This window comes from Rhincodon typus, chromosome 45, assembly GCF_021869965.1.
Source record: "Rhincodon typus isolate 14 chromosome 45, sRhiTyp1.1, whole genome shotgun sequence".
Classification (NCBI taxonomy): domain Eukaryota; kingdom Metazoa; phylum Chordata; class Chondrichthyes; order Orectolobiformes; family Rhincodontidae; genus Rhincodon; species Rhincodon typus.
In genome coordinates this window covers 6682259-6693680 of record NC_063376.1, presented here as the reverse complement: position 1 = coordinate 6693680, position 11422 = coordinate 6682259, and the positions used below count along the sequence as shown (strand labels likewise).

The 11422-nt window shown below is 44.6% G+C and overlaps 1 protein-coding gene across 1 annotated transcript in view; it reads right to left on the bottom strand.

Moving 5' to 3' along the window:
• Window positions 1-11422, bottom strand: part of LOC109935863 — a 111755-nt gene that overhangs the window by 39752 nt on the left and 60581 nt on the right. The window contains exons 9-11 of the mRNA XM_048620041.1: window positions 9067-9187; window positions 4216-4405; window positions 2747-2959 (exon numbers count right to left, since the gene is read on the bottom strand). Of these exons, the coding sequence (XP_048475998.1) occupies window positions 2747-2959; window positions 4216-4405; window positions 9067-9187 (524 nt within the window). The remainder of the gene's footprint in view (window positions 1-2746; window positions 2960-4215; window positions 4406-9066; window positions 9188-11422) is intronic.

Here is an 11422-nt window from a genome sequence, read left to right as displayed (position 1 = left end):
TAACCTGCACATCCCTGGGCACTATGGGACAATTTAGCACGGCCAATTCACATAACCTGCACATCTCTGGACGGAAACCCGCGCAGACACGGGGAGAACATGCAAACTCCACACAGTCATCCAAGGCTGGAATCGAACCAGGCTCCTGGCACCATGAGGCAGCAGTGCTAACCACTGAGCCACCACAGGATCTGGGATCTTTTGGGATCTCAACTCTGGAATTCCCTCTGTAAGCCTCCCTGCCTCTCTCTCTCCCTCTTGTCCACTACGCTCCATAAAGCCTAACCCTTCTTTGGTCACTTTCCTAACATCCTGCTTGGTGTTCAATTTAACCTGGCAGTGCTCCCATGTAGCACCTGAGGATATATTTGGCTCATTGAAAGTGCAGTTTCATATCACGCTGTTAATTTGTTGCTTCCCAATACTCTTGCAACTCCAGCTTCACAACCTACTCAGTTGTCAAAACTTCCTCTCTTTCAGGGAACTAAAACATGGGCACCCTCACGTCCACAGAAATCAGTACAGACCGAGAACTGAAATGTGATAGAAGATTGCAAGAAACAGAAGGAGTAGGCTACACAGTTCCCTGAATTGCTCCAAGATCCAACAATGTCATTGTTAATCTGACTGTAGCCTTAGCCATACTTTCCTGCCTGTTCCCCATAACCCCTGACTACCCTGTAGACAAAACTGAGCTGCGGACATATTCAGTGGTTCAGCCTCAACTGCTCTCTGGAGAGGGATATTCCAAAGACTGGCAACTCTCTGAGAGAAGTAAACATCTTCTACATGTCCATCTTAAATGGGAGATACCTGATTTTTCAGCTGTGCTTAGACTGCACCATGAGGGGAAACATCCTCTCAACATCTACCCTCTCAATCCCCTCAGAATCTTGAATAACGTCACTTCTAGTTCTTCAAAATCCAATATGTATAGGACTAACTGGTTAAACCTTTCTTTATAAGACCTAAGGATCAGCTGAGTGAATCTTCTTTGAACTGCCTTCCATGCAAGGACATTCCTCCTTAAGAATGGAGTCCAAAAAATGCCCACAGTGTTCTAGGTGTGGTCTCACCAATTCCCTCTACAGTCACTGCTTTTATATCTTCCCTTTTCAATAAAGGCCAACATTTCATTTGTCTTTCTGGGCTCCTTAGTATATCTCTGTGCTAACTGAAATAACTCCACAGAGGCCAGTATTCCATCACCAAGCTACCTTTTACTTACAAGTGCATTGTACTTGATATTAGTCCGGCTTCTTCACAGCCAGCTCTCAGAGTGAGCAGAACCCCTGACACTTCTGTTTATATCTGTCAGCCAGGGCTCCCTGATTGGACCAGGCTAACAGCCCCAATCAGGGAATTCATATTCTATGAGGTCCACCTGGCTGACCTTGTCACAATCACTACACTAACCTTTTGAGATTCATGTACGAGGACACTGAGATCCCTCTCACAAAGCTTTCTACAGTCTCCATTTAAATATACTGCCTTTTATTATTCCTTCCAATGTGGGCAATTTCACATTTTACCACATTATTCTCCATTTGCCAACTTTCTGCCTACTCCTTTAGCCTGTCTACACCCCTCTGCAGACTTCCATTCTTCTTACAACTTGCAATCCCATCATAAATTTGACTACAATGCACCTATGTCATTAATATGTTAGTAACTAAAGCCTGAGCACTGATCCCTGCAGCGTTACAGTTGCAACTGACAAAAAACCCAGACCTGTTATCACAATTCTCTATTTCTCTTGGTTAATCAATCCGCTCTCCATGCTAATGGATCACGCTGAACACCATGAGCTCTTAACTTAGTCTTTTATAGGATGAGGGTATTGCTAGGCAAAGACCAGAGTTTATTGTCCATTCCTAATTGCCCTGAATCTAAATGGCGCGATGGGTTAATTTCAGGGGGCAGTTAGAAGTCAACTACATTGCATTAAGTCTGGAGTGACAGGTAGGCCAGAAGATTTCCTTCCTTAAAGCATTTGTACGATTACTGAAAGTTGAGACCAGATTTATTAATTGAATGTGAATGCTACCAGTTGCCTTAGTGTGGTCCCATGTCCCCACAGAATTAAGTTTTGGCCCTGGATTTATTTTTCCAGTGACATATTTATTACATCACCATGTCCCCTAACATTCCTTGCTTGTGCATTAACAGTATGCGTGGCACCTTATCGAATGCCTTTCCAAAATCCAAATACACTACATCAACTAGGAACACATAAACTGGAGAAGGCCATCCAGTGAGATCATGGCTGATTTTCCTTCATACCTTTGCTGAACAAAAATTTATCCACTTTCAGATTTAAAGTTAACAACTGATCCAGCATCCCTCTGTTTGTGAAAGAGAGTCCCAAATCTCTACCTGTCTATGTAGAAGCATCAGCTAATGTTCCCTGTAATTTTTCTTGCTGATGCGCAGGTCATTGAATTCTTACACTGTGAAAGCAGGCCATTTGGCCCATCAAGTCTACACCGATCCCTCTGAAGCGCGTCCCAACCAGACTCACCCCATCTCTGTAACCCTGCATTTCCCATGGCTAACCCACTTAGCCTACACACCCCTGAACACTATGGGGCAATTTAGCAGGGCCAATCCACCCTAACCTGCACATCTTTGAACTGTGGGTGGAAATACAGGCAGACACGGGGAGAAAGTGCAAACTCCACCCGGACAGTCGCCCAAGGGTGGAATCGCTCCGGGATCCCTGGCGTTGTGAGACAGCAGCGCTAACCGCTGAGCCATCATGCTGCTCCAGATCTCCAAAGTTGAGCACCACAGAAGCTTCTAGAAGTGGAGGCCGTGCATCATCGTGCCGATCGATGAGTGCGAGGGCCTCCCAGCAGCAAAAATGACCCCAAGTTTCCAGCTGCCTGCCACTTCGACACACCACCGTGTTCCCACATTGACATTTCTGTCGCAGGTCTGCTGCAGTATGCCAGTGAGTCTCAGCACAAAGTCAAAGAACAACATTTCATTTTCCGCCTGGGGACCCTGCAGCCTCTGGGGCTCACTGTTGAGTTCAATAACTTTAGAGCCTGATTCCTTTCTTCCATGATTTGTACCCACCCCACTCAGTCCTGTTCTGACGTGGTCAAACAGAGACAACCATGGGAATTCCTAGAGGCCTAGTTCTCCACCAAGGAGGCCATCAACAAACACGTAAAATTAAACCCTATACATACACCACTGAGAAGGAAAACCGGAAATGAGGTAATCAAATCCAACAGATCCCAAAGTTTAAATACCAGGCGGGAAAACACAACAGCGCTTCATCGGAGGCTCCACTGATGATGTTACCCAGCAGGGTAATGAAACATCTGCAAACTAATGAACCAGCTCGGCGAGCGAACCAGCCACAGCATCCACAAGCCGAGCTACAAATCTACTCAAGAACATTAGTGGGTTACTTTTAGCGCAATCACCCATTCTCACCTACTCCTGGGGCCTTTTATATGAGTTGCTTTCAGTACAGCTCACCCATTTGACTGTTTCCTGCTGGTCATGGTTTCAGCATTGTGATGGAAGAGCCCGAATCCAGGGCCATCGGCTAAGCACTTAAGTAGAACAGTAACGTCGAACTTAGCTTTATTTCTTTACTTTCCACTGTATTCCGAAGATTTTACATCTAGGTGCCCTTGTACCTAAAATGGCGCCAGACAATGGCGACATTGTAAACTTTTCACTGCACTCCTATATCCCTTCAGACTTCACCTAATGAAGGAGCAGCGCTCCAAAAGCTTGAGATTTCAAATAAACAGGTTGGACTATAAGCTGGTGTCATGTGACTTCTGACTTTGTCCAACCCAGTCCAACACCAGCACCTCCACATCATCCCTGTACTTGAGCACATGTAACAATAAAACCTAATTCCAATTCTCCCTTGCTATTAGCCCTTAGTATCAATTATTCAGCTTTTCTTCTGTCCTGACCTATTATCCATAATCTCCTTGTTTACCTATCCCTTTCAATTCTCCCTATCTCCGTGGGCTATATCTCCACTGCTCCACATCCCCCACCAACCTCACCTTCAGCATAAATACCACATTTTTCTGAGCTGCTAACAGTTCTGATGAAGAGTCACCGGAAATGTTGATTCGGCTTTCTCACCACAGATCTGCTGAGTTTTGCCAGCAATTTCTGTTTTTGCATCCCAGTGGCCAGGCAGCTCAGAGGAAATATTGCTGGCAGTATTTCACTCACTTTGATTGCTACATCCACGACGGACTCCAATAAATGTCTCAAACACCTTTGGTGGCTGTCACTCAGTGCTACACTAGATAGTAGGATTGTACTGGACCTTTGCCTCATACTGACCGGAAACTGATCTGAGTCGGTTGTGAACATAAAGTATTTCCCAGTCTGCGGATCATGTTCCACCATCCCTGGCCACCTGAATAATTAAATATTTGTAGTTATGCATCCGATGGCAGCAATTAGACCTACGTAAGACACTTATTTATAACAATGTAATAGCAGAGCAGTTGAAATCAGTAAGAGCAGAATTTTTAATACAGAAACGGACCTAGGACTTTACAGTCACACACACACACACCACCGCACCACCACTCCAACCCCCACCCACCCACCTTCAGCCTCTGGTAAAGATGAACCAAAAAATTACACATCAGTGAGTCTCATGTCAATGGTAGGCAAACTACTAGAGAAAATTCTGAAGAGGCGAATTAATATCCACTTGGAAAGGCATGGGATAATTAGGGATAGTCAGCGTGGCTTTGTCAGAGGGCGGTCATGCCTGACAAATTTGTTAGAATTTTTTGAAAATGTGATCAAGTGTGTGGATAAGGGAAGTTCAGTTGATGTAGTTTAGATGGGTTTTAGCAAAGCTAAAAGATCCCACATGCACGACTGATTGAGAAGGTTAATGCACATGGAATTGAGGGAAACTTGGCGAGATGGATCAGAAACTGGCTTAGCAATAGGACACAAAGTGTGGTGGTAGAAGGCTGTCCAAGTACTGGAGGCCGGTGTCCAGCAGTGTACCGTAAGGATCAGTACAGGGACCCTTGTTGTTTGTTATACACATAAATGGTACAGATGAAAACGTGGGGGGAATGTTAAGCAAATTTTCAGACAACACCAAGATTGGTAGAATGGTTGACAATAAAGAAGATGGTTGTAGGTTACAGGAAGATATAGATGGGTTGGGCAGATGGGCAGACCAGTGGCAGATAGTATTTAACCCTGATTAAGTGCAAGGCGGTGCACTTTGGAAGAAGAAACAAGATGAGGGAGTATTTAATGATAGGCAGGACACTGGGTAGCTTAGAGGAGCAGAGAGATCTTGAGGTAATTATTCATAGATCCCTGAAGTCAGCAGAGCACATGGATGGTTAAGAAGGCATATGGGGCACTTGCTTTTATCAGTCATAGCATTGAGTATAAGAGCAGGGAGGTAATGTTGGAGTCGTACAGAGTGATGTTCAGGCCACAGCTGGAGCACTGAGTGCAGTTCTGGTCAGCACACTACAGAAAGGATGTGACAGCATTAGGGGGATAAGAGGAGGTTCACCAGGATGTTGCCAGGGATGAAGCAATTGAGCTGTAAGGAGAGACTAGGTAGGCTCAGATTGTTTTCTTCAGAGCAGAGAAGACTGAGGGGGGAGCATGATTAAGGTGTGTAATATTATGATGGGTATGGACAGGGTGAATAGAGAGCAGCTGTTCCCCTTGGTCGAGGGGTCAATCATGAGAGGACATAGTTTGAGGGTGAGGGGCAGGAGATTCAGTGGGAATTTGGGGAAAAGACATTTTCACTCAGCAGGTGGTGGGAATCCAGAATGCACTGCCTGGGAAGGTAGTGGAGGCCGGAAACCTTACAACCTTTAAAAAATATTTGGATGAGCACTTCAAATATCATAACACTCAAGGATATGGGACAAGTGCAGGAAATTGGGACTAGCGCACTTTTAGTGGTAGTTACTGTCGACACTAACTCGATGGGCTGAAGGGCCTTTACTGCACTGTGTGAATCTAAAAATCAAGGGGGAGCAAATGAGTCAGAGAATGAGATTTAAATTATAGAAATTGCTTTATATGTGCATCGGCTCAAACGGGATCTGAAAATAGGAATCAAAACTAACACTTCAAGGTGCAACCTCCCTCAGATCTCCAGCATAAACCTACCAGCATTCAAACTGGTCTAGTCAGCAGGTCAGACATCTCTCTTTCAGGCCAGTAAGCTGGTTACAAAGGAAAGGACCAACCAATATGTTTATGCCATACATGAAGTTAATTGCATCTCTCATAAATCCCAAAGGATTTCACAAACAATAGGCTGGTCAGCTGTGTGGTGTGCTGTTATTCAGGCAGATATGTCAACTGTTTTGTACACAAGATTCCACAAAAATGACGTATTTTTTTTTGCGGGGGAAGGAACTGGAACTCTGTGTGCTTCTTTTAACTGTGACATGGAATCTATATTACAGCCCTGCAACTAGAACACGAAGACTTCAGTTTAGCCTCTTATCGCGTGTATCGAATGGAGATCTCTTTCAAAGCTGAGTGACATCTGAGCTAAGTATGCCTCCAGCGCCCCATAGTAAAGTTATAAGCAAAGTTTGGTGTCAAGCCCTATCAAGAAACATTAGTTAAGGTGACCAAAGGTTTGGTTAAAGGTGTAGGTTTTAAGGAACTTTTTAAAAGTTGTGAACAGAGCCCAAATCAAATCAAAGCTGGAAAGTGAGGTTTAGAGAATAATTCCTGAGTTTAGAGCCTCGATAACTGAAGGCACAGCCTCCAACACTAAAATCCGGGGCATGAAAAAGAACCAAATTAGAATCATAGAATCCCTACAGTATGAAAGCAGGCTATTCAGCCCACTGACTCCATACCAACGCTCCAAAGAACATCCCACCCAGACCCACACCCTTACCCTATCCCTGTAACCCTACATTTCCAACGGCTAACCCGCCTAGCCTGCATATCCCTGGACGTTATGGGGCAATTTAGCCGGGCCAATCCACCTAATCTTTGGAGTGTAGGGGGGACCAAGAGCACCCGGAGGAGACTGGAGGAGTGCAGATTATTACGGAGAGTTGTGGGACTGCAGGAAATTACAGAGACAGGGGGCAGGCAAGGCCTGGGACATATTTTAAAATAAGGATGACATTTTTGAAACCGAGGCATTGATCAACCAGGGGCCAATTATAGGCCACCCTGCACAGAAACAATAGGGGAATGAGACTCGGTGCAAATAAGGACAAGGGCAGCACTGTCTTGGATGACCTTGAGTTCCAGGAGGGAAAAATGTGGGAGGACTGTGTTGGGATGGTCAAGTCCAGAAGTGTCAAAGGCATGGACGTGAGTTTCAGCAGCAGATGAGTTAAGGCTGGGACGGAGTCAGGCGATGCTACAGAGATGAAAATCCAAAATTGTCTACAACCTCAAATACAGGATCTCTGGCGTCCTGGTTCTGGTGTGGTGTCTAGAATGTACAGCCTTCTGGCTAATAATCCCACCAACAAGGCAAACTGGAGACCAAACTGCACAGTAAATGAAAACATGAAGGGTTTTAATAGAGAATAATAACCAACAAGTGGCAGACTGGGTTGGTTACCAAGAGGAAACTTGCTGATGACACAAAAATAGGTAGGAGGGTATGTCGTGATGGAGACATAGGAATCTGCAAGAGGTTACGGGTAGGTTGAATGAGTGGGTAAAAACCTGGCAGGATGAAGTTTAATGCAAGAAAAGTGTGAGGCCATTAAGTTGGCAGGAGAATGCAAAGGCAGGCTACTATTTAAATGGAGAGAGAGTCCAAAAAGAATTCAGCACAGAGGGATCTGAATGTTCTTGTGCACCAAACTCAAAAAGTTAGGATGCAGGTGAAGCAAGTAATTAAGCAGGAGTTTAAAAATGGAGAAATCCTCCTGCAACTCAACAGGATATTGGTGAGGTCGGACCCTGGAGTATTGTGTGCAGTTTTGGTCCACGTATCTGAGAAAGGATACCATGGCAAGAGAGGCACTTCAAAATAGATTAACTAGGCCAATTACTGGGCTCAAGAGGTTCACTTGTCAAGAATGGCTTAACAAGTCAGGCCTTTATTCATTAGAGTTTAGAAGAATGGAGTAGTGATCTTATTGAAACATACAAGACTCTGAGGGGGCCTGACAGCGTAGAGATGTAGGTAAGATGTTTCCATTAGTGTGAACATAGTTACATTATTAAGTGGCACTTATTTGAAACTGGGATGTGGAGGAATTTCTTCTCTCAGAATGTAGTGAATGTCTGGCATTCTCTACCCCAGAGAGCTGTGGAGGCTAAGTCGTTGGAAGTATTTTCAAAGGAGGCAAATAAATTAAGATTAAGAAAATATCAGGGAATTTAGATCTATGAGCAGCTGGCACAAAAGAGGAGTTCAGGCCTGGGATAGATCACCATAATGTTACTGATTGGCAGGGCAGGCACAAGAGGCTAAATGTCCAACTTCTGTTTCTATTTCTTATAATATTCAACAATTTAAGGTGAGAGAAACATTTTTTTACGCAGCGATACTCTGGGCAGGAACACATCACCTGAAAGGTAATGGAAGCAGGTTGAGCAGGAGCCTAATTGGGGAAATTGGATGAATACTTGCAGGAGAGAAAATTTCCGGGATACAGTGAAAGAGCTGGGGAGTCAGACAAATAGGATAGCACCTTCCAAGCACGGGCAATAGCACGATGGGCCAAATGGCCTCCTCCTGCATTGGGTGATTCCACATTTCACAGTATGTAAAAACTGGCAGGAGGTGGGTGGCAAATATGAATGGCAGCATACAAAAAGAAACAGGAACAGCTGTGACCATTGTAAAGAAACAGGAATATTGGTGACAAAAACCAAGTTGCTGGAAAAGCCCAGCAGGTCTGGCAGCATCTGTAAAGGAGAAAACAGAGTTAAATTTCAGGTCCGGCGACCCTTCCTCAGAACAGTCAACTCTGTTTTTTCCTTCACAGATGCTGCCAGACCTGCTGAGCTTTTCCAGCAACTTTGTTTTTGTTCCTGATTCACAGCATCGGCAGTTCTTTCGGGAAATATTGATGATCTCACCATGGATATCCAAGCTGTTTCGCCCACACTATGGAACCAGGAACCAGCTCAGCATAAATAATATCATTCTCTCTTCCATCCCAGACCTCCTCTGGTAGGTCGCACATATTGTACAGAGGATCTGCAATGCACAGTTCCACAATATTATTCAATTTAACAAGCATCTGTGCCTACAACTAGGATATCGTCTTTTCTTCATGGCAGAAAAATACAGCAAACTTTGTTTTAACCAGCACCTTATGAACCGACACTGTCAATAAGCCGGCAAAAATGATATACCTCAAATACCGTGAAGTTTACTGTATTATTAAGAGTCACCATGATGTCTGAGTAGTCAGTGGAGGATGTGAGTGAGAAGGGTCTCCGTTGGTAAGTTTTACTTAAGGAAATGTTGCACATTTATTTAAGTGATTTATGCTGTAAATAAAGTCTAACAGTGACATGCATACCCCCTGCATTGCCTTTCTGTTACTCAGTGTGTGATTTTACACTGATTATGTCGACCTCTTGATTATACAGAATATTTCATCACACTCCTGGTCCCATAGATGCCAGTTATTAAAGGTTTGTTGTAATACACTTATAAAGCAATTCTCATTACCGCCCATATCATAAAACCCTTCACAGACAGTTTTTAAACAAAAGAACAATTCCTTGTTCTTCAGGTGGTGTCGCTGGCATCGTTTGTTGTCTGTCTCTAATTGCCCAAATCTGTTGGGCTATCTCAGAGGGCAGTTAAGGGTCAGCCACATTAGCTGTACATCTGGAGTCATATGTAGGCCACACTGGCTAAAGGCAGCAGATTTCCCTCTCTAAAAGCCATTAGAGTCATATACAGATGTACATCATGGAAACAGACCCTTTGGTCCAACTCGTCCATGCCAACCAGATTTCCTAAATTAATCTATTCCCATTTCCCAGCATTTGGCCCATATTCCTCTAAATGCTTCTTACTCATGTATCCATCCAGATACCTTTTAATTGTTCAAATAGTACCAACCTCCACCACTTCCTCTGGTAGCTCATTCCACACACGCACCACCCTCTGCATGAACAAGCTGTCCCTTAGGTCCCTTTTATATCTTTCCCCTCTCACCTTAAACCTATGCCCTCTAGGTTTGGACCCGTCTACCCTGGGAAAAAGACCTTGGCTATTTACCCTATCCATGCCCCTCATGATTTTATAAAGCTATACGCAGTCACCCCTCAGCCTCCGACGCTCCAGGGAAAATTACCCCAGCCCATTCAGCCTCTCCCTATAGCTCAAACCGTCCAACATCCTTGTAAATCTTTTCTGCACCCTTTCAAGTTTCACAACATCCTTCCTATAGCAGGGAGACCAGAATTGAACGCAGCATTCCAAAAGTGGCCTAACCAATGTCCTATATAGCCACAACATGATCCTCCCAACTCCTATACTCAATGCATTGACCAATAAAGGCAAGCGTACCAAACGCCTTCTTCACTATCCTATCTACCTGTGACTCCATTTCAAGGAACTATGACCCTGCACTCCAAGGTCTCTTTGTCCAGCAACATCCCTCAGGACCTTACCATTAAGTGTGTAAGTCCTGCCCAGATTTGCCTTTCCAAAATGCAGCACCTCACATTTCTCTAAATTAAACCTCATCCGCCAATCCTCGACCCACTGGTCTATCTGACCAAGGTCCCATTGTACTCTGAGGTAACCATCTTTGCTGTCCACTACACCTCCAATTTTGGTGTCATCTGCAAACATACTAATCATAACTCACCTCCTATGTTCACATCCAAATCATTTAGGTAAATGATAAAAAGCAATGGAACCATCACCGATCCCTGTGGCACACTGCTGGGTCACAGGCCTCCAGCCTGAAAAGCAACTCTCCACCACCACCCTCTGCCTTCTACCTTCAAGCCAGTTCTGTATCCAGCCTCTCTGCTCCTATGATGCTGCTTGGCCTGCTGTGTTCATCCAGCCCTGCACCTTGTTGTCTCGGATTCTCCAGCATCTGCAGTTCCTACTATCTCTGTATCCAAATGGTTAGTTCTCCCTGTATTCCACGCGATCTAACCTTGCTAATCAGTCTATTGTTCCCTTTTAAGTCTTTCCACCACTTCCTCTGGAAGCTCATTCATACACACACCACACTCTGCATGAAAAGATTGCCCTTTAGGTCCCTTTTAAATCTTTCCCCTCTCACCTTAAACCTCTAGGTTTGGACCCCCCTACCCTGGGGGAAAAGACCTTGTCTATTCACCCTATCCACAGCCCTCATGATTTTATAAACCTCTATAGTGTCACCCCTCAGCCTCCAGGGAAAATAGCCCCTGCCTGTTCAGCCTCTCCCTGTAGCTCAAACCCTCCAACTCCAGC